The sequence below is a fragment of the Lithobates pipiens genome, unplaced genomic scaffold (genome assembly GCF_037356315.1).
Source record: "Lithobates pipiens isolate NorthernLeopardFrog02 unplaced genomic scaffold, aLitPip1_a1.2 Scaffold_23, whole genome shotgun sequence".
NCBI lineage: Eukaryota > Metazoa > Chordata > Amphibia > Anura > Ranidae > Lithobates > Lithobates pipiens.
In genome coordinates this window covers 255,238,586-255,263,318 of record NW_027507785.1, presented here as the reverse complement: position 1 = coordinate 255,263,318, position 24,733 = coordinate 255,238,586, and the positions used below count along the sequence as shown (strand labels likewise).

The following is a 24,733-nucleotide window of genomic DNA, read 5'->3' as shown; positions in this document are numbered from 1 at the left end:
GCTCTGCATCTGCTAGTGCCAACTCCATCTTTCACACTGATGTTCGGGGATGACGGGTCAGGAACCTGCGATCTGGGCTTGCCAACCCGCCATCCCAGAACAGGAGGTGGCGGGCCACATCAGAGGGCGCTGTGGTTGGGCACCCCTGGCTTACATAGTTGCATTACTAGAAGTGGACAAATATTTTGCTTTGTATATCATGAACATGAAACCACTACTATGTTTCTTTCAACATCAGCAAATTACAACCACCTTGGCATGGTTATAAACAAATATATATATATATTTTTATCATGATAAAATTTCAATGCATCTCTTTTAGCAATCTGTTAAAACATCTCTCCACATTGGACCTCAATACCTGTTTAATTGTAGTAAATAAAAAATACACAATATATGCCATACTAACATCCTGTATTTCTACAATCATCTTGCATTTTAATATATATATATGCAGTACATTTAAGACATCACATCTTCTGTCTTGAAGAAAACTACCAGCATTCATTGTACCAAGAAAGAAATGATCACGACAACACCGAACAACAGGAATGCTTGAAAATTCTGGATCTGTAATATAAAATGTACAGAATTTATTCACAATTAAATTCAAAATCAAAATTGTAAAACAAAGTCTATCGATTTATTTTTCACCGAGTGAAGTCCAAACCACATCAATTTCTATGATTTTATAAATAAATTCTATAATTTTTTGTAAATATTAAAGAAGAGCATGTTCGGGGCTACTCTATGCAAAATGAGCTGCACAGTGGAGATAAGTATTTTAAGTTTTGTTATTTTTAAAATATAAAAAACAATCCTTTACAATCACTTTAATTCCAACAGCAACCAAAACTTTTATTTTGTTTTGGGTAGTGCAAATGTCCCTCTTAGGCCCCAATAACACCTCAGCATTTTTTAGCTTGAAGCACCAAAACGCTGGAGGAGAAAAAATGTTATTCTCTATTGAGTTGGTTCACATTTCCACTCCAAGTCATCTGAAGTCAAACCCCTGAAGTTCAAAAAAGTCCTGGAGCTTTTTTTGTAGCTCAAATTGAGCAGGTTTGCATTTTTGGAATATTTTTATTCCCATAGAAATTAATGTCATGCGTTTTTGCATGATTTTCTGCTCAAATGAAATACTGTAAACAAACTAGTAATAAAATATGAATAAATAAATGCAAACTAAACAAAATAAATACACAAATAGCTAAAAATCATCATGAATAAATAAATAATATGTCATAATAAATAAATAAATTAACCTTTAACCTTAAAAAATATATTAAACAAATTATTATTAATAATACTAATATTAATAATAATAAATATAATAAATAAACACCCAACGCAAAAATAAAGTATTATTATTATTAATAATAATAATAATAATAATAGGAATAATAATCCATCTATTTATTTTGTGTTAGGGTGTTTATTATTGTATTATTATTATTATTTTTAAGGGTTAGGGGGTTAAGGTTAGGGGTTCATTATTTATTTATTTACTTATTTACTATTATTATTATTATTATGATTACACAGTATTCATTTATCGTATATATCTATTATTTATTTATGATTATTTATATTTATTTGTATATTTATTTTAAACTTAAAATGCAAACTTGTCACCAAAAAATCATCACATAGGGGACTTTTTGCCCAGTTTGTGAAAAAAAATTGAGTTACACCCAGGCATATAAACATCCGCCACACCACAAAAAAAAACATTTTGAGGCCCCCCACCCCCACGTATATTCACATAAGAACATAAATGCACACGTCAGGGACGCCTATACATGAAAAATCTGATTGTGATACACATAATGCATATAGCTGAGCATGCCGGAGTGAGAGCAATATTTCTAGCACCAGACCTCCTCTGTAATGCTAAACTGATGACCTATAGGGGGCTTTTCATTCATCACCTATGGGAAACATAGAGTATTGAAGTTTGTCACCATTTCACAAACGCACGCAAATTTAAGGTTTGACATGTTGGGTATCTATTCACTTGGTGCAAACTTATCTTTTATATTTTACCAACAAATGGGGTAAATTTATTGGGGTTGTGTGCCCCAAAATGAACTTTAGCGTAATTTTTACTGAAATGTTGGGTTCCTTAGACCTGCGGTGATATTGTGTTAAACACAAAATTGGAACTACCACTATTTTGTTCTCTAGGGCGTCTGCTTTCAGAAAATATATAATGTGTGGGGGTTGGTTAAATCTTCAGGGCTAAAATACAATTTTAATAATGTGTATAAAAAACATAAACACGGCTCTGGCAGCAAGAGGGTTAGACTTGTAAATCCTTACACTAAAAAAATATATAAACATATAAATAAATAAACATAACTGGACTACCAAAATAAATAGTTTTGCCTTCATCAAGCCATATAATTTGAAATCTGACCTAGGAGTACCTAACACTAACCTATTATTCCTTGTAATGAAAAAAAAAAACAACAACATAAAAATAAAATGATAAAAAAAACTTACACGAAGTTGGGATCCACCACTAGACTGGTTGTTGTTAATAGATGTTGTTGTTTTTGTAACCGATGTTCCATTGTTTAAAGTGGAACTAGAGGTGTTAATGGCTCTTGCAGTGGAAGTGGCAGTGGTGGTGGTAGTGGTGGTAGAGGTGGCAGTGGTGCTAGCTGTGGAACTAGCTGTGTTGCTGGCCACTGCCATAAATGAAAGTGTTGGACTATTGACATTAGTCCAGAAAACCAACTCCGTTTGTACGACTGTGGCTCTGAAAACAAAACAAAAAACTTTGCAATAATTAAAGTTTACACCACCTTTCTCCTTACTCAACGATATTCTGCAAATACTCCACATCATTGGTTGCAAAGCAATAACATTTTTAGCTTTTTTTGTGTATAAAAAAGGCTATTGTGTCTACCCGTATAGTATAATATACTGCACTATAGTATAGTATGTGTTTTCCCCTTTTAGAGCTTATGGAGTTGATTACTAAACTAAAGGCAAATAGGCTGTTCACTTTGCAAGAAAATTTTCCCCAGTGACATGGAGAAATGTCACCCAAAATAAAAACAAACAGCATTTTTGCTTGCACGTGATTGGATGATGGAAGTCAGCACACTTTCACCTCGTTCACTAAGGCCCCGTTCACACCTGGACGTTTGCAATTGGGAGCAGAATCATTGCAATTCTGCCCGCGATTCCAGAACACTCTGAAAGACTGACAAATCGTATCATGCTTGTTCAGGTGTCATTCATTTTCAATGACACCTAAACGCGAGTTCAATTCTGCCCCGATTGTTGCGTAATAAATTGTGCTGCAGTTGTGTCAAACTGCATTGTGCAAAGCTTGTTGCCCAAAAAAGAGCTTATTTTAAGTGACAAGCTTTGCAAAATGCAGTTTGGTGCAATTGCAGCGTGATTTATCATGCAGAATCGCACCCGCGTTTAAGTGTCATTGAAAATGAATGGCACCCGAACAAGCGTGGTGTGATTTGTCCATTTTGCAGAGTGTTTTGGGATCGCAGTTAGAATCATGGTACAATTGCAAATGCCCAGGTGTGAATGCAGCCTAAGTTCTGGGAAAAAATTATCCTGCAAAAATGCAACTTCCCTTGCAAAGAGAACAGTCTATTTCCCTTTAGTAAATCAAAACCTGTGGTTAAACTAATGTTTTTTTATTTTATTGTGACGCTGTTGGATATTAACCTCCCTGGCGGTATGCTTATGTCTGATTATGCCAAAGCGGTACAATGTTTTGCATGGAAATTTGGCGTTTTATATTATAGGCCTGTAATTCTTAGGAATAACTCACTTAAATCTGTCCATACAAGAGTCTAGTAAACATCCCAGGTATGATAACATTTGAACAAGAAAGAATGGAGGCGTTTGGCTGTAGATGCCTTACGCCTCACATAAAGTCCCACCCTTTAGCTGTTTTAAAAAAAAACTTTTCTCATGATAACATTTGAAACACAAAATCATAAATTATGATATAATAAATAACTATAAATAATAACAAATAATAATATAATAATAATAATACATTTTATTCAATAATGTAATCAAATCTAAAACACTGAAATTTGTCCAAACAAGGGTGCACTATTACTAGTCACTGTAATACTGGACACTGCATACAAGGGGTCCCCGGGATACAAACAAGATAGGGACTGTAGGTTTGTTCTTAAGTTAAATCTGTTTGTAAGTCGGAACAGGTACATTTTTTAAGTGTAGTTAAGTTCTCCAGCCAAAAAATCAATTTTTAAGCTTTTTGGATAACATAGGGAAGGGTTATCACCCCTGTAACATTTGTTTTGCTGTCTGTGCCCCTGTACAGAAGATTTCACCTCACTTTCTGTCCCAATGATAATTGGATTTTGAAAATTTTGGGCTGTTAGGGAAACAGGGATTAGTGATAAAGCATCAGTGGAGACACCTTTTTCCCATATTAACTCTTACAGGAGAGAATTTCCCTTCCTAGCGGTAGATTTCCTCTTACTTCCTGTTATCTTCCTCCGTTTGTAAGTAGGAGTCGTTTGTAAGTCGGATGTTTGTAAGTATTGGTTTAGTAAACATCCCAGGTCTGAGAAATTTTGAAACATGGGACTGCACAAAGTCTGACGTCACAATCTGGACAATGAAAAGTGGTTTTCTTATGGATTTTCTTTCCACTGTCATCTCACTTCGAGCAACAAACTACGCACATCCTTGTAGGTGCCGACTTTTTCTCGGTTTGTGATATGTAGTCCATGAAGTGATGACCAGTTAGGCGTTCCGGGTTGACAACGACAGCAGCATGATGTCCAACTCTGTTCACAGCCATTGGTGTTTAGTGGTTCACAAACATCAGTTTGGCAACTTTCCAGATAAAGTCTGAATGAATCACAGGCTTGTCCCTCTTTTTTTTGAGCAGAATGTAGGCCTTCCACAAGCATTCCTCAAGAAGATACCTGAAGATCTTCTTGTAGTACTTTTTTTACTGTTTCCTCTTTGCTGGATAGAATGTTATTGCTTGGTCAGCTCTCTCAACACCTCCCATGGTGTTATTGTGGTCTATCACTATTTGTGGCTTCATGATTTCTTTCCCACCATTTGTGCATATGATAACAGCGGAGGTATTACGAAGCGTACTCATTAGGTACACATTTTTCTTACCGAGCCATTGCAGTGCCATCATTTTGCCTTTCTGCAGGCAACCATTTCTCCAGTCTTCATCTTCTTATTGCCAAACCTTTGCGGCATGTCGCATTATCCCTGACGGTTCCATAGGCATCTGTTTTGCTCTGCAGAAGAAACTCATAAAGTTCAGGAGATGTGTAAAAGTTGTTGGTTGTTACGCAATAGCCCTGATTTAGCAATGGCTCAATTAGTGAAAGAACGGAAGATGTTGCCATTACATAGTTGTATTTTGAGTTGAATGTTTTTCCTTTTCCAGTGTATAGGACTGAATTCCAAATGTAGCCAGTTGACGATTTGAATAGCATGAAAGATTTTACGCCAAATCGGGCACTCTTTGATGCAATGCATTGTATCCAGCCGAGCCTTGCCTTGTAGGCCATTAGACTTTCATCTATGTTAATATCTCTTTCTGGCACATAGCTCTGTTGGAAATTCTTTAGAGCAATTTGAGATACTTCCCAAATTTTCTTGAGTTTTGGTGCAGGATGAGTAGTGTCATGAAATTCTTCATTGTTTTCGAAGTGTAAGTATTTCATTATCAGGGAAAATCTGTACTTTGACATGACTGTGCCAAAGAATGGAGTGGAAAGTAATTTATTAGTTGTCCAGTACCACTTTTGCAGGAGTTTTCCCACCACTCCCTGAAGTATTATTAGGCCCAGAGATTTCCAAATGTCATCTTTAGTCACTGGTTCCCACTTTCTACCTCTTGAAAACGTCCAATGAATAGTAGCTTGTTGCTCTTGGTACCGGCTTGTCTCCATAACAATTTTTTCAATAACGTCATCGGTCAGAAATAGTTGTAGGTATGCCAAGGGGTTGTCATCTTTAATGTCCACTTTCAAACCAGGTGCTCCAGTAATGGGAATCTGGAGGGTGCTGCGTGATCCATACTGTCAATAGAGCACCAAGTCGCATCACTGAGCTCAGTTGCAGAGTTGTCGCTGTCATCACTTTACGCGTCTGATGATGAATTTCCGCAAGAATCACTATCACTCAATTTTGCAAGTGATTCTAATTCATTATCGCTCTTTTCAAGCTAATCATAAACCGATTTTGATGTAGAGGCATGCTTTTTGGATGCCATGGACGTTCTTAAGTTTCCAGGCAGAAAGAATTTCAGAAAGAACAGTAAAACTGCAGGCAAGGCACTGGACAAAGCACTGGGGACAAACTGAGGTCCCATGTGTCGCAATGCAGGGAACGGAACCTGGAACACAAAGCCCCGGGCAGAGGATCCGACCGCCGAACATAACGAAAGTACATCGCGGGATACTGGGGACAAGGTAAGCAACCTCTTCCTGGATCCTGCGATGCCATCCTGAGTGTGGCTCAGGGTTACTGCTAATTTTACTGAAATTTAACCCACTTGGGAATACCGCCTAGGAGGTTACATATAAACCCATGCTATGCATGAATCTATCCACTGGTCATAGAGGGGGTGGCTGGAGAGAGGGAGCGGCGCCCATGCACCCTTATGGACGCACCGTCACTGATGTGAGGGATTGTTTACATGGGGGCTCAAAAAGGGCTTGTTTATCCCCGTCGTATTCGGCAGGCAGTACCAGCCACCAAATGCAAGCCAGTTGCGGTGGTAAGGACTTTTAGGGGTTAAAACAGGAGGTAAGGAGGCAACATAAAGCCTTCTCACCACCTGTCAAATATCCTCTGGCAAGTGATACACCTTGAGTTACTCTTCAGTAACTCAAGTTACTCTTGCCTTCCCTACAAGATTGAGGGTCCACATTAGGAAGAGGAGCCTGCCCTCACAACCTGGCCAATTAGCACCAGCCTTTACTACACACATACTGTATATATAGCCACCATGATGTATAGTGGCTGACTGATCGCCATTACCACATGTCAGGCTGGGTTGGATAACTGGTCTCTATTAAAGAGGGGGCCCGTGTGGTCCCGCCCACCCCTGCAAAAATTAAAAGCCAGCAGCTACACATACTGCAGCTGCTGGCTTTTAATAATAGAACACTTCTCTGTCTTGGAGTCCAGTGATGTCAGCACCACAGGTGAGGTTTCCATCAGCTTTTGGGTGCTGCCACCACCATTGCGTGTAAAAAAACTCAGCAGTGCAGCATTACGGCTTCACGGCGGGTCCCTACTGTGCATGCAGGGAGGAGGGAGAATGAGGGAGCCGAGCTGCTGCCATAATTTGCCGTGGCCCAGTCTCCCGAACATGGGGACAGGATACTTGTCAAAGACAGGTATGCGCTCCCCCCACCCTCCCAAAAGCATTTTAAGCTTTGGTGAGATTATAACCATCTTTTATTCTGGCATGTCTTTTTCCCTTATTGGTTCCTCTTTCTCATTTCTCTGTTCCCCCTATCCTATCACTCACCTCTTCTCTATTCCTTCACCCCTGCCTACCCCCTCCACCAGCCCTGAGGGTGGTCTGGTAGTGGGGGGCAGTAGTTGGGTCGGTGGTTTGTCAGTGGTGAGTGGTAGGGCAGTAGTTGGTTGGGTGGGGGTCTGGTAGTGGGGACAGGGCAGTAGTTGATGGGGTGGGGGCCTGTCAGTGGGGAGTGGCGGAGCAGTAGTTGGGGGATGGGGGATCTGGTAGTGCCGTTATTTGGTGGGGTGAGCTGAACCCCCCTGAACCCTGTATGTAGCTCACCCATGGATCCTGCGCTCTGTACACAGGGCACTCTGGAACCCTACACTTTGTACGTAGCGCAACTTCCGAACTCTGCACTCTGTGTGTAGCGCACCCATGAGTCCTGCACTCTGTCTGTAGCACAACCCTAAACCCTGAACCCTGCACTCTGTATACACAGCGCAACCCTGAACCCTGCACTCTGTACATAGCGCAACCCTAAATCCTGCACTCTGTACACACGGCAACCATAAACCCTGCACTCTGTACACACCACAACCCTGCACTCTGTACACAGTGCAACCCTAAACCCTGCACTCTGTATACACAGCGCATCCCTGAACCCTGCCCCCTGTACACAGTGCAATCGTGATCCTTGCACTCTGTATACATAGCGCAACCCTGAACCCTGCACTCTCTACACAGTGCAACCGCTCTTTGTATACACAGCACAACCCAGAACCCTACACTTTGTACACAACACAACCCTGAACCCTGCACTCTGTATACACAGTGCAACACTGAACCCGGCACTCTGTACACAGTGCAACCTTGAACCCTGCACTCTGTACACAGTGCAACCTTGAACCCTGTACTCTGTACACATTGCAACCCTGAACCCTGCACTCTGTATACACAGTGCAACCCTGCACTCTGTACACATCGCAACCCTGAACCCTGCACTTTGTACACAGTGCAAGTCTAAGCACATTGCAAGTGTGAATATGTGTTCTCTGGTGCAACATCAGGCTGTATCCCTAAGACTGAGACCCTAAGGTAGGCTCTACATACTTGTGCTTTTTTGCAATGATATCTGACTAATGTGCCCTACCTTATCTAGGGGTGGCCTTATGGATCTCTTAACCTCTGTTTTATTGTAGGGGATTACCTTTTTGTTCATATCACCAAGGATTGAAGTGTACATCTCCTTCACACCCCAGTTATACAGCACCAATCCTTAGCCTTTGCACGGTAAAATTTCTCTCGTTTTATTAGATATACAAACCAATCTGGATATTTGTAGCATGATAGATACACCTGTATACATATATATGTTACCCCCTTTTTTTGGGGGGGTTTTAGATGTCTCTCAAAAACATTTGCACACATAATATGCTTATGTGTATACGTATTGATGCAATCTACTTACAGCACAAGGTACAGCATATAGGGGCTCATTCCCCCATCTTCTCAATTTATGAACTACCAGTATATATTTTTGGGATTAGCTAAATATCCATCTACCCATGTATATTTCTTCCACAGATTCTCCCATATTTTATAGAGAATTACTATACTGGGATTTTTTGAGTCCTCGTGATCTAGCTGAGATCTTGGTATGAATACTTTTTGTTGTTCTCTATTATCTGGAGATTAACCATTTTAGCGAGATGTTTTTTTATGATTGGATTCCTTATATTTTTTAATTACACCATTATTGGTGCTCTTTTTTGTGTGAGAGGCTCCCAGGCCTTGCAGCACTTTGTGGTAAGATTTTCACCCATAGGGTGCCTACAGCAGGCATATGATGCATCTTTATCTTTACCTTAACTTATATAAAACGCCACATGTATTATTTGATTAATGTAAGTTTTTCCTTTTATTCATAGTCATAAGATAATCGCTCTACAAAGCATCACACGTGTATATTGTACTATAAAGCTCCTGAAGAAGTGGTAGACTTCATCCGTGAAACATGTAGAGCAGGCAATACGCAGATGCTAGTACTGTAACAAGATTAACAATATGTGACTATAGAGCACAACATCTTTTGCTTGTCATATGTGTTTTTTAGAAAATTATTTGTATATTTCTCTTTTTATATATATATATTTGTAATAAAAATTTAACATTTCTATTTGAGACTACTGCCTTTATGTCTTACGGTACCATTGAAGTTTACTTCTAGCCTCCTTTCTCTTCCAAAATGTTATGTGGATATGTGTGCCTATAGTTCTACTTTAAGGCAAATATACTGTGCAATTTGCAAGTTGATCCGAGCTTAGTAAATAAGGTAAAGCTTCACTTTACAAAGAATACCCAATCACACGAAAGGAACATTAAAAAAAATGCATTTTTGCATGCACATGATTGGATGATATAAGTCAGCAGAGCTCTCCCTCATTTACTAAGCTCTGGAGTAACTGCACTTGCAATGTCCTCAGTTTATGTGCCTTTAGTAAATCCACCCCATTACATGTAGTGACATCTATCTATTTTCTCCAGACATTTCACCAGATTTTTGGAGACTTTGTGTCTATACAGACATATACACCATTTGCTGTAAACCTCCCAATCGCTCCAAACCTAATACAATGGTCTCATCCCTTGTTGGAACATACTGTGTGTCATATGTAGTGCCAGAGATACTTTACTTTTTCACTATTATTTTTAGAGATATCTTTGGCTCAAATATTCGTAAGACAGAGTGGGATTATGAATAGACATGTATTTTTACAAAGGTTGGTGTGGAACTTGAGCTGTTGGGAGAGGGGTGTCATCAGTTTGAAGGTTTGACAGATGGATACCAGAGTGACACTTTCAAGACCATCAGAAAATGACAATTGCTATTCTCCAACAAGACAAAACAGACCTGTCCAAAGATATAGCAATGGCTTCTCCAAATATCGCAGTCAAAAATTACTTTAAACCAGGGTTTGATGGAAGCCTAGAGTTCCTCCAGAGGTTGTCAGGGGAAAAAAGTATAAAAAATTACACACGTACATAAATACCCTTCTATCACCAATAAAAAAGACAATATTGTTTCTTTCATTGGTGGAAGAAGGGTATTGATGTATGTGTGTATTCATTTATACAATTTTAATTCAATATTTGACCTATTTAGAAGATGTTTTGTATTTACTTTTGCATTTAATTGAGCTTAGTTGTTTTTGATACACCGTTTGTGTTCTGTGAAAGCAGCTTCCCTTTGACTGGTATTCTAGTCACCTTTTGTTTTTGTATTTAAACATATGCTGCAGGGCCCGCACTGACTTAGTGAGTTGGCATATTTTTAAGGCTTAAACCATCTTACCTCTATCATCAATAAAAACTGACAGGGGTTCTAATTCTTCTCCACTGTATCCATCCCACTGGATATCACATGAGATAAAATACTGCATGGTTTCATGAGATAAATACCCATATTTCGCTTACATACCGTATGTGGTATTTTAGTGGCGCTTTTTTGTAAATTGCAAACATTTTTTGAAAAACGCTATGAGCTATTTTACTGCAAACTTTAAAGAGGAAATTACTGCTTTGATTTGATTTAATTTGCTTTCTCTCTTCTTTATATTCTCACCACATTCAAGTGCAAAGTGTCACAAATATATAACAAAGAATAAAAACAAAAAACAAAGTATGCTATGAGTGATAATATCCTCTCTCCAGCTCAATTGGGCTCATTATAATGTTAAAAAATGCGCTACAAATCAGCGCTCTTCCATGCAGACCACTTCCCGCTTTGTTCATCTAACTTACCCAATAGTTAAACTTTTGCATGCCTCATAAATCACTCCTCATCAAATTTGCTTCAACTGTCCTTATAATTATGAGTATTTAACATGTAAGATTAGGTGGGGTGCCACTTTCTCCATGTTCCCCATTTACTCGTTGGGTCCCAAATGTGGGTCACATAGGAGGCCCAAGGGCCCCAGGGTCATCCATTCCAGCACAGAGGTTACACCTTGCCCAGCCATATTCACTAATGCCCAGGACAAGGCGGGGCGGTGGTCATGAGAAAGTCAACATTAAGGCCGGCGCCCAACTCAGAGATGGGCCAGTTACGTGTAGTATAATGTGCAGAGTTTCTCCATACAATTTTGTCCCATGCATTACACACTTGTAAAGGTATATGTGCGCATTAGAAGGGACGTGCAGAGCCTATGCCCACTCCACCAGTCAATGCACCTCTATTACCTCACTTCCAGTAATAGAATGGAGTCCTCTGAGTACTCAACGCAGACCTCATACATGCTCAACTTTACTCCTGTACCTAGTAGTCAGGCCATGGATTTCCATAACACTAATCCGCAGACGGTGACGGACCACTAGGGGTGGAACCAAATGTCGATCCCCCTCACTACTACAGAATCTGTCACCCATAAGTACCACTCCAACAACTCATTGCATTTCTTTTTGCTGTTTACTCATGGTGACTTCCTTCTCTCCTTAATGTTACAGCTTAACCTTTTGTTGTTGTAATGTTATAAGAACCCTAGTGTTATTCTAGACTCAGGCCCCTTTTAGAAGCGCCAGGAACCAACGTGGATCCCTGAGTAACTTCAGACCAGGCTTTGTGCAGTTAAAAATCTTTTACTGAAAGTTCAGCATGGCATACCTTGCTTCCCTGAAATTAAGCTCTACCCCGAAAATAAGACCTAGCGCAATATAAGCCTTGCCCAAAAAATTAGCCCTAGTAAAGTTTTTTTTATTTTTTATTAATCCACTTTGTAAAACATCCACACTGGCATAAGGTGCAGTGTCCCCCTGCAATGATCATGCAAAATACCCCATACAGAGGTCTTCTCCTCCCCTCCTGACAGAGGTCTGCAGCCCTCCCTCTGCTTGGAGCACGCTGACCTCAGCAGCAATCTTGAAGCAGAGAAGAAGCCTTCAGGCAGGTTACATGATCGCCGAGGGCTGCTGTAAAAAGGTACTTCTCATAAAACAGCCACAAAGGGAGACACACTGCACCCTACACAATTCTTCCACAAAACGGACTACATCATTTTAAAAGTACTTTAACCAAGATTTTTTTGGGGGGATTAAAATGATGTCAAAATACTGATACTAATAAGACATCCCCTGAAAATAAGCCCCAGGGTATTTTTTGTAGCCAAAATTAATATAAGACCCGGTCTTATTTTCGGGGAACAGCGTATATAACAAGACAAAATGTCCTTTACCTATCTAACATTAGCAGCGGTTGCCCTATCGTAAATGCATAGGTAAAGTCCTTATGGGTGAAGTCTATGACTGGATGGCTCAACTTGAGAAGTCCATGGCTTGGGTTTATTCCAAGATGTCAGTGCTCCATAGATGAACCACACATTTCAGCAAGTCCTGCAAGATTCCTGTTCTTTAGCCCGCCATCTTGCACTCCCCCTTTGGTACCCAGCTTCTGCCTTTTATATCTTATAGGACAGGAGGCTGGACCCCAAACAAAGCCTGCAAATGTGAGTAGGAAAGGATGCAAAGGAGCATTAAACCCTTCCCCCTAACCTGGGCAGCCAAACAAGTGTAACTATTGTAAATAAACACAGCCTGCCTACACACTCAAAAAGACAATTTCCGAAATAGTGTAGTATTTCTTTAAAAAAATATTTACCAAAAATCAATTGTGCTCACATTTAAATGTATAACATGCATCAATACACTGCTCAATCCTTCAACTGATGGATGTTCATCTCCGTGGTACCCTCGGTCAACATCCACTACCCTTATGTAAAAGTGAAGTGCAAATATAGACCATATGTGTAATAGGGTACTATGTTAATTCATAAACTCTGAAATGCATACATCAAACTTCAATCAAAAAATCCCACAATTGATACTATACAAATAACAAAAAGTCCCACAATTAATTGCATGCATATAAATAAATACATAAATATCTCACAATTGATCTTAACAGAGTCCCACATTCAATCCTGTGAACGTCCAGAATATGTAAGAAGAGCCACCACAAACTCTTCAGAAAAAGTGTCAGGACAGATTCAAAGCCTCCACCAAATGGTAGCAAAATGCAGGCTCCCCAGATGTGCATGACCCACTAATTAAAGAGTCATATACAACACAATAGTGGTATTGCACCTAGCCACGTGTCTCCCACTGCTTCTCTGGATTCAGCAAAGGTCCCCACATTCAGTTATCCATCACTTTAACTCAGAAACAGAATGGAAACAAACACCCCATATAGTGTAAAATCACCAAGGCAAATTTATCAGATTGGGGACCTTTGCTGAACCAGATTATCTGTAAATCCACAGAAGCAGTTGTAAAGACATGGCTAAGTTTAATACTACTATTTTTGTTGTGCATGACTTCTTTAATTAGGGGGTCATGCACATCTGGTAAGCCTGCATTTTGCTACCATTTAACGGAGACTTAAAATCCGCCCTGGCACTTTTTTTTCAAGAGTTTGTGGTATATTGATGTATTTTTTTAAGTTTTACTACTACACTTTGGTCCTTTTTACTTTTTTTTATGGTTACTTAAAAACTGGTGGAATACACTGGATGGCAGCAGTGAGTGGAGTGAATGACATCACGCTCTTTTCGGGCTGGCTCACGTCACAAAAGTTCATTCTGGATGCTTTTCTGAATGCATGTTTTTGATGTGCTTTTTTGCTGTGTTCTGGTGCAGTTTTGATGTGTTTTCAACTGTTTTTTTCCCCTCGTATTTTCCTCAAAGTTTTCTTTTTTTGTTTTTTCCTGCAATGCATTTTTTATGCATTTAGATGCATTCTAGTGCATTGTTGATGCATTTTTCTGCGTTCCAGTACAGTACGGGGCAGAAAAAATGCAGCATGTTCTGCTTTTTTTCTGGACTGAAACTGGCCGCACTGGTGTGAACTAGGCCATTGGAACCCTTGTAATCTACTGTCTATACATTTTTTATGCAGAAAAAAACACAATGGACTGCATCTGGTGTGAACCAGCCCTTAGCCTGACTTCTGAGTGTGCTGTAAAGTGGGTACAGTGAGTGTTCACATAAGTGTGGTGGATGTAGACTGAGGGAACCACGGAGGTGAACATTCATCAATTGAAGGATCCAGTAGTGTGTTGCTGCATGTGATTAATTTAAATGTGAGCATAATTTAATTTTGATGAATACAATTTTAAAGAAAAACTACATTATTTAAGAAACTTTGTCTCTTTGGGTTAAATACTCATCATAACGAGGATGGTTGAAGTAAGTTTGATGGAAGGTGATTTATGAGGCATGCAAAATTGTAATTATTATGTAAGGTAGATGAACAGTAGGGAGTGGTCTGCATGGAAAAACACGGATTTGTGGCACATCTTTTTCAAATGAATGTGAGCACAATTTATCTGGAGTGGGGATATTGTCACTCATACTACACTATAAGTCTTTATTTTTTGTTTTCATTCTTGATTATACATTTATGACACTTGGCACCTGAATGTAGTGAGACTACAAAGAAAAGAGGAAGCAGATGAAATCAAAACAACACATTGCCACATTCCATAGTGCAAGCTTTATTGGACCCATTTCCATGAAGGATCTATCCATCTGGTGAAGATCCCATGAGAAAACATGTGTCTTATTCTTAATTGAGAAACTTTGATTGAATATTGGGACATTTCTTTGCGTGCTGGTCTTTTTAGATTACATGTGAATTTTGTTGGCAGCTCCTGGAAGGGCTAGCACGGGGAGGTAACTATTTGAAGCTGTTGGTTCTTTGTTATATTAAATACTCAGAAGAATCTTACCTGATTTGAATATTTTCAGTGGTGGAAGTTGGTGCTACCCATGTCACCTGTAGGTTGGTCTTTCTAGAATTGGATGTGTGACTGACTGCGTCCTGTAATTACAGAATGAACCTGTCATTTATTTGCACAATACATGGGATGTGAGGGATTTGTTGATCACCTTCACACGAATACTGTAATATTTTTTTCATTAGCAATAGTGCAAGGGGTTCCATATTCATAATCCACATCCCATGCTGTTAAATTTTTGTTAACTTTGTTTCTCGTGCAATATAATCATTTGGTTCCATGCATCTCAGTTAGTTTGTTTAAAGTGGTTTTAAATCCTTAAACTGGGTACACACTGTGAGTTTTTCTTTTGTTCAACCAGTGAGCTGAACAGAAAACAAAAAAATCGCAGATTCCTGCATCCACTTAAGCGATATGGATGCAGGGATCTCCCCTGCTGTGCTATTGTTTTTTAACTACAGGGACTCCATCCCTGTCCTACATGTAGTTATACCCCCGCAGGACATTTGGTAGATTAGGTTCTCTGTTATTCTTCATTGACTCTGAGAACGTCCTCAGTCCCACTGACACACCAGGTAAACAAATGGATACTGCATTGCTACTAGGTGCACAAATATGGATACCCTGCACACAACTAAAGTGAAGAAACGTCATCAGCACACCAAGGCATCCTCAAACAGGGTCCAAAGCTTTTATATCGTGGTCATATGCTTCTGCTTGGAACATAATTATTTTGTGTTCCAAGACAAATTCTATCTTCAGAAGCACGGAACAACTATGGGTATGAATTTCACCCCCTAATATGCCAAATATCATTATGGGATATTGGAGAGGAGTGATTAATTTGGGACCATGACCCTTTTGACAGACATATAGTTTGCCTTGAGCGATATATTGATGACAACTTGGTCATTTGGAGTGGGGGCCCAGGGGTGTTTGAGGCCTTTGCGTCCACTGCAACAACAATGCCCTAGGTTTACAGTTCACACATGTGATAGATTCTAGATCTGGAGTTATACCATGAGGATGGGCCCATTTGTACAAAAAGTTATTACAATTTGTATCTGCAGTATATGAGCTGCCATCACCTTTCTTGGGTGAAAAATATCCCGAGTGGACAGTTTCAAAGATTGCATAGAAACTGCTCCAATCATGGTGAATATGAGAAACAAAGTTCAGTTCTGAAAAACGAGTTTCTACAAAAGGGATACCCACTGGAATTAATTCAGACAGCCTATGAAAAATTTCTAGAGGCCCCACCACCTCCAAAAAAAGATGAGAGACCTAACACTAACCCCATCAGTTTCGTGACAGAATAAAATAATAAGTACAGATCCATCACCAATATTGTCAAAAAACATTGGCATATTTGGCAGATGGATCCAAAATTAGGGCCCATTTTACCTCCAACTCCTCAGATGACCTTCAAAAGAACCCGCACTCAAAAACATTGTTGCTCCCAGCAAATGAAACATTTCTTGAGTTGAGAGAACTATGGATATATGTTCCTACTTCGACAATAGAACTGGCATTTTTCAGTGCAGGAAAAGAGGGTGTTTGACATGCCTGTTCATTCAGCATGGTCAATCTTCATTCTCAGACAGAGCTGGTAATATCTATGGCATCAAACAATTCATAACCTGCTCTTCTGAGTATGTCATTTATATACTCCAATGTCCCTGCAACCTTCTGTATGTGGGACACATGAAACACACTCTACGGAAACGCATGGGTGAACATCAGCAGTTCCCAGACAGGCATTTGAGAGCATCTCCTAACTGTGGGGTAATGTACTGATCAGGAATAGTTCTCCAGTTAATTGCTCATTATTTGATACAGATCCTTAGGGAGCCACTCATCTTCCTCACTACCACTATGAGCGAGGCATAAGGAGTTTGTGACTCTTGAAGGACACCTGTTCGGTTCAACCCTGTCATTTGTTCACAAAGGTCGCCCAGATCACCTAATGGAATTCGTCAAGTTCTTTCTCTAAAGGGCATGTCTTCCTGAATGCAAATTCTGTGTTGAGCACTTTTTGCGCATCCCACATTGAAGTCATTGTTGGAAAACATCTCTCGCCATCTCAGGAGTTGGACTTTGACTCTCTCCCTCCATTTGGATGAAATTTGGGGTGTTTTTTAGGTAGAATCTTTTTACTGGGATTTCATCTCTTGCTCCCCCTGCCAGATCAGATAGTGAGACTGGAGTATCTTTTTTTACTTGTTCAATCAGCATTCGGGACTGTAGTTTTACTGGGTAGCCAGTAGTGTTGTGAACACTGACAGGAATCTTCCCATGGCTTTGTTGCAGCACCTTGGTTGACACAATTACAGGAATCGGCTCCACTCCAGTGTCTTCTCCATGAGAATTGGTTTCATTGGAAACAAAGGGTCCAGGCTGGTCCCAGGTGAACTTGACTGTAGCTCATAAACATGCTATTTCCCCTGGTTTCAATATCTTCTCACTCTTGTCCGGTCACCACAACCTCCCCACTCCTTCTGCTAAAGCCTTCTGTTCCTGTACTGTGCACCAGTACACTTGTCAAGTTTTAGGGTGGACACCTTCAGCTATCAAGTCATTTCTTGTTGCAAGGGGAATGAGCAGTCTCTTCACAAGATCAGTGTTCTTTTTAGCCCCAGGGGATGAGGCACACCATAGCTAGGGTATCAAATGTCTCAGATTGCCCAGCTACAGAAGAGTTAAATGTCTACTTGATTGCCAGGTATCCATTATAAGGGAATTTCTGGGTTCCAGTAATCCAGATCAGGTCTTCCAACTTATGTAAGGGTAGATGCTTCAGGTATTTATCATAGAAATCTACAACAGGGTTACGAGTGCTCCTGTATCCAGTAGGACCCTGGTATAGATAACTTCTGCTTGAACTAGTACTATGGGTGAAGGTCCTACTAACTTTTCAGGAAGCATGCTCAGAGTGGGTTCAGAAGCCTGTATTTATACTTTCTTCTTGATCTGTTTCTGTTGTTGTAAATGTTTTATTGAATTTCTGGGATATCAGTGTGCATTTTATTTCTGGGATTGCCTACCCCAGGTCAAGAAAAGTGAATTGGATGGTCACTCAGAAACAGCAGGGGGCCCCTCTTTGAGGTTTTGGGCTGGCTGTTGTAGGTGGGCATCCCGTTGATTCCTTTACTGGGCCATCTGAAGTTTACCAATAACTTTCTGGGTAGCAGGTTCTGTAGCACCTTCAGGACTTTCGGATAACAGCTACTGTAGCTCCTTCTAGACTTCTTCAGTAGTGTCAGGTGGAGTTCTTCTCCTAAGGCATTGTGCTTTAAAGTATCAAGCCTCCCCCATTGCCTTCCTTCCTGTAGCCAAAGTGATCACTGCCTGTTGCACATCAGTAAGGGATTCTTGCAGCCTTGCTCGAGTTTCTACCAATTGACCAACCACTTTCTGAATCTCAGAAGGCTTCCTGTAAAGTGGACTGTGTCTGAGCCATGTGCACCATTGCTTGTGTTAAGGCCTTGATAACAGGTCATTCCACTCTCTTCTACTGGTGCATCCAGGATAGTCTGAACTGACTATACAGAAGATCCACTGCTGTCTTGCACATGCCCCTTAGAAGTGTTGGGTTTCTGGGTCTTGGCTGCAATCAGAGCCTTTTTCCCTTGGACTGTTTTCATAATTTTTTAGTAGGTCAATGGATCGTTCTGATCTTTTACTCAAAGTTTAAGCATTATTGGATCTAGAGGTTGTGCCCCTATAAGAGTTTTGCTTGCGGTGTCGATCTCTACTCCATTCTTTAGTATAACCTGGTGGAGGATCTTATCCAGGCATGTGATACACACCAACCACCTCTTTCTCCTTGATAGGTGGGCTTAAAGAGGTAGATCAGTTCTGCGCAGCTCTCCACTCTTCCATAGACTTCTCAAAGAACTTACAGATTCTCCACAGCAGTGCAACCCAGCTTATCTTGCTTTAGCTTCTGGGTGACATCAGAAACAGGTGCTAATAGACCTTTGATTATTCTATAATTTTTAATATTCTATTCTATAATATTCTATTATGTCTATTTATCTATTCTGCCACCTCCCATTCCTCCACAGCTTGCACTGCCTCATCTATCCAGGTGTTAAAGTTCTCTTCCTCCAAGGGAACAGGGACCTTCCTGGAGTAAACCCACCACTTTCTGGAGAGGGGCAATTGCATGCAAGAGCTAAAGTGGGAAATGAGAAAAGATGATTCCCTCTTTTGCTGTTCAAGGGATTGCAAATCATTTTCAGTTACTTATACTAGGTGCAAAATGGTTCATTGTTTATTCTCTGAATACAGAGCTGCATTACTTTGAGCCTTTTATATGCAGAATTCAACTTTTAACAGTAGCTGCTGGTGCTCCATTTTTTGATGGGGGCAGCAAACAAACCATCCCCACCCCTCTTGGCCAATCAAGTCTTAAAACCCACTTCCTAATTGGCCGGGAGGAGAAGCAGGAAGACAATAGCCAATATTAATTCGCTATTGTCACACTGAGACAAACTGAGTTTGCTCAGGGTGCAGTGCTCTGCACACTTAGCCCACCCTTTATGAAGCCAATTAGAGCCGCAGGCTCTAATCACGTGCTTCAAAATAAAAACATTGAAATCCATGCATCCAGTGCCATGCATGTAAATTAGGAGCTGGGTGCATGGATTAGTGGGGTGGCGCCCCTGTGCCCCTAATTGAGCAGCTGCCACTGACTTTTAAAATGACTCTTTAATATTATTATCATACTGCCAGATAGCTGCCTTTCTCTAAACCCAACATACATACCCACCTCTAATTCTACTGACTTTGCATTCATTGCTCTAAGCCATACACTAACAGAGACCTATTGGTTACTTCTTATGATTAACAATAAAGCATCTAATGCATTGTAATGCCCTGTACACACATTCGGACATTCCGACAACAAAATCCGTCTGATTTCTTCTGATGTATTTTGGGCCAAACTTGTCTTGCATACACACGGTTGCACAAAGTTGTTGGAAAACCCGATCGTTCGGAACGAGGTGACGTAAAACGAGTACATCGGGACTATAAAAGGGCCAGTAGCCACTAGCTTTTGTCTCGTAATTTATTCTGAGCATTCCTTGCACTTTGTGCGTCGGATTTGTCTACACACGATCGGAATTTAAACGATCGGATTTTGTTGTCGGAAAATTTTAGATCCAGCTCTCAAACTTTGTGTGTCGGAAATCCTGATGGAAAAAGTCAGATGGAGCCCTCACATGATCAGAATTTATGACAACACAATACGATCACACATTTTAAGTCCGACCGTGTGTACAAGGCATTACACTATCCTGGCACTTTTATTCAGCTATTGCTTATCCTGTAGCATACGTTTAATACATGTCTATACTCACAGCAGCCGTTGTACAAGTAAGAGTCTGTGCATCTGACGTCACTTGGAACGAGCCCCAAGAGGTGGTACCACTGACTGATCGGGCTTGGATTAGAAAACCTTGAAACTGAGTGGAACCACTACTACTGGTGAGAGTAACTGCAAAATTGAAAGCAAACTGAATGTAAATAAATTAATGTATGCACATTAGAAAAGATGTACGGTATTTGACTTTACATATTACCTGTAAATTAGTAGTAGTGATTGATTTACCAAAAAATGGGAGGGAGCCCAAATGACAACACATAATATACAGTCACTCATTAGAATTCCAACATGCCTCCACACAACAAGGCAACAGATTCATGTACCTGTTGTAAAGAGGTACATAAATCTCTAACATGTACCATGTGTGGAGGCTCACTAAGAACAGTGTCCATATGGACACCCTGGCCTTAGCGCAGCTGAGCTTCATCCTGCCGCTACAGAGATCACACAGACAGTGCAGCAGTGGGGAGTTTTGTATCTGGGGTGGACAGAACCTGATGGGGATTTACAGACACTAGTTCCCCCATTAGATTAACTCTCCTTGTGATTGACAGCAGGCAGTGGGTGACCCTTAGCCAATAGCCTGCTATTGGCTATAGAGTCCACCCCCTACCTGCTGTCATACAAGGAGAGTGTGGACCTGATGCAGTGTAACTAGTCCCCACTGTATCACTGGTTGCAAAGAGGCTGTTGACTCAAAAGCAGACAGCGTCCTTAACAACCAGTGACAGGGAGAGAGTACACTGCATACAGGGATAGACACTCTGTCTTAATTACCTACAGTTTCGTTATCTATGAATTGGACGTAATTATTATTGAATTTGGTGAGTTATTAAATGTACTTTTGTGTAAAGTTGTGCTATTAAGAACTACTTAATCTGCCACACCTGTCTAATTAAACAGACCGTTTTAAAGGATTGTAGGGCCAGAAAAGTATCAGTATAAAATTTATGAATTCCTCCCAGTGTATGTAATGCTGCAGAAGACTAATATACAGTATAGTGTGGACATGCTATAGGAGACAGTAAGGGAATGTAGACCTACCACAATGTTGTTGGCATAGGGAGAACTTCATGCCAAACAACCTAAATTTATGTATCATTTAGCTGCTGACTGTAAGAATTAGCACCCCCTGAGGCCACTTATCAGACCACCTTTTTTAGGTTTCTTCACCAACTCCAGGGACTTCTGTCCTTGACACCACACGGAGACATTTTAAGGGCACAATGCAAAACACTCTTTACTCTCTATCAGTTCTATACATTGTGTTGTGACCTCAGCCTGAAGGCATAATGGGAAGCCACTGGACACTTTATTAAGGCCTTTGACATTTACCTTCATCACTGCCCACCACCACTCCACTCCCGATTCCAACTGACCGCTCTACTTTTCCTACCATAAATGTTCCCACACACATTCACTTCCATTACACCATAGCAGTAAACTTCATTCCCAATTAGAATTTGCTGCAGGCATAACAATTTAATTCTTTCACAAGTGACCAGACCAGGTATTGCTGAATAAATGATGTTGCTGATGCTGAATAAATTATGTTAAATTATATCCTATTACTATGAAGAGGGGATGAAACTTCTCTTAATAATGTTATGCTCTATTTAAATTAAAATAATCCTAACATCAATTTGTAATTTTCTTACAGTAAAGTGGAAGTTAGCTGTTTAGATTTAAATGTACAAATTATCAATGGAGAAATTTACACCAAATCGTTTTTCAAATCCTCTGACAGAAACAATCATATCCCTCTTGATAGTTTCCACCATCCTCTATGGCTTAAGAATGTCCCCAAAGAACAATTTTTTCGGATGAGATGCAACTGCAGAGATGATGAAGATTTTATCCAACCCAATCTCTGGTGTTAAAAAGTAAAAAGGTTATAGTGGAAATACATTGGAGCAAACTATACAAGAGGTAACGAATATTGATAGAGAAACATTATTAGCCCCAACACAAAAAAGGAAAATAAAATGTTTTGTCCTTTAATTAATAACTTTTCTATACACCATTCACAGATAAAAAGATTATTCAGAACAGATGGAGTATATTAAGTGCATTTCTTATACAGTACTTAAAAATGTTTTACCCAACATACCTTAAATTTTCTTTAGACGTGCTTCTAACTTAAGAGACTGTCTTGCCCCAAATATATTTGGATATTTTGGCCATGCAAAAAAAACCTTGAGACATATGTTGCAAATAGAAGAGGTGCAATCTGATGCACTCATCTCAAAAAAGGTCCACACCAAAGAACTTTTGGAATAACATTCAAAGACAGCAGCACCCCGGCACATGCGGTGCTCTGTGGTGTGATGCAGTCGGTGTGCTTCCCTTAAGCAGGCCCCTGGAGGGCATCCTGCCTCATTGGAGATGTGCTTCCTCCTCTTCCTCCTCCTACTCCTCCTACTCCTTCTCCTCACTCCTATCAAGCACCCATGTGGAGTCAGTGACCTCATCATCCCCTTCTTCCTCATCACTGGAGCAAACCTGGCAGTATGCTGCAGCTGGTGGAACATGACTGAGCTCACGTTACTGCCTACCTCTAGCTGGGTACCATCATCAGAGCCTTTAAAACGCTGGGCATCCTCCTGGAGAATGTACTCAGCGCTGTGGTCAAACAGTTTGGGGGACTCCTCAGGAGGACATAGTGGGGCTAGGGAAGGAGTGACTGATGCCATTGAGCCGAGGGAAGAGGCCACATTGGCAGCTGCTTTGCCAGACAAAGTACCCCGAGCCTGGGTGAATGAATGAATGAATGAAATACTTATATAGCGCACAATGCGAACTGAATCGCCTCTAGGCGCTGGGTGAGAGAGGATGAGAGGATTAGGACGGCTTGGTCATCCACTCTACCAAGTCTTCAACATGTTGCGGCTTAACATGGCCAGCTGCTGGAAAAAAGGACAATCGTGCCCCATGGGCACGTGCTGATGTGGATGCACCGTGTCCACAACCAGCACTGTTGCCTTGAGACACAGAGCCTGCTCGCCCTCTTTGGCTCATGACTGTCTGCCTCTCCTTGTTGTCCTTCCAGACATACTAATGGCCTGCAGAGAGATGTAACTGCACAAAGCTGGGATGTATATATATATATATATATATATATATATATATATATATATATATATATATACTGATTATACTGCAGCTAGCAGAATCAACTGCCTGCCTGTAGTATTATTAGTATGAGAACACCAGCAATTGTCTTCAGTTAGCTTTAGTTGCACACTGTGCAGAGGACACAGTACACTAACTGAAAATACTGCAGCTCCCTGCCTGTGGTATTAGCATGAGAACACCAGCAATTGTATTCAGGTAAGCTTTAGGTGCACACTGTGCAAAAGACACTAAATCAAAATACTGCAGCTCCCTGCCTGTATTTGTATGAGAACACCAGCAATTGTATTCAGGTAAGCTTTAGTTGCACACTGTGCAAAGGACACTAAATCAAAATACTGCAGCTCCCTGCCCGTATTTGTATGAGTACACCAGCAATTGTATTCAGATAGGCTTTAGGTGCACACTGTGCAGAGGACACTAAATCAAAATACTGCAGCTCCCTGCCCGCATTTGTATGAGAACACCAGCAATTGTATTCAGGTAAGCTTTAGGTGCACACTGTGCAACGGACACTAAAACAAAATACTGCAGCTCCTTGCCTGTATTTGTATGAGAACACCAGCAATTGTATTCAGGTAAGCTTTAGGTGGACACAGGACACTAAGTGAAAATACTGCAGCTCCCTGTCTGTCAGTATATTATGAAGAGAATACCAGGAATGGATCTAGCTAAACTGAATACAGTGTATAAATATATAAACAACACCTTGGATGCGTATATATCCCCTACACACTGTAACTGAAGCTAACTGACTCGCCGGCCTACTCTATCTAACTTAAATTAAATGACACTGTTTCTCTCTCTCTGTGTCTGTCTTTAACCACCGCCGCAACACACTACACAAGGCTGCCATGCCAAGGCTGCCATGCAGGTGGCCTTTTATAATGTACTAAACCTCCTGAGACATAATTGGCCAAAGCCACCCTGGCTTTGGCCAGTTATCGTTCTCGGGTT

At 40.5% G+C, this 24,733-nt stretch overlaps 1 protein-coding gene across 1 annotated transcript in view; it reads right to left on the bottom strand.

Moving 5' to 3' along the window:
* Window positions 1-347: 347 nt before the first annotated feature.
* LOC143928276 (putative ferric-chelate reductase 1) overlaps window positions 348-24,733 on the bottom strand; it is a 50,964-nt gene continuing 26,578 nt past the window's right edge. The window contains exons 3-6 of the mRNA XM_077453059.1: window positions 20,619-20,755; window positions 15,244-15,335; window positions 2,506-2,764; window positions 348-570 (exon numbers count right to left, since the gene is read on the bottom strand). Coding sequence (XP_077309185.1) covers window positions 505-570; window positions 2,506-2,764; window positions 15,244-15,335; window positions 20,619-20,755 — 554 coding nt within the window. The 3' untranslated portion in view covers window positions 348-504. The remainder of the gene's footprint in view (window positions 571-2,505; window positions 2,765-15,243; window positions 15,336-20,618; window positions 20,756-24,733) is intronic.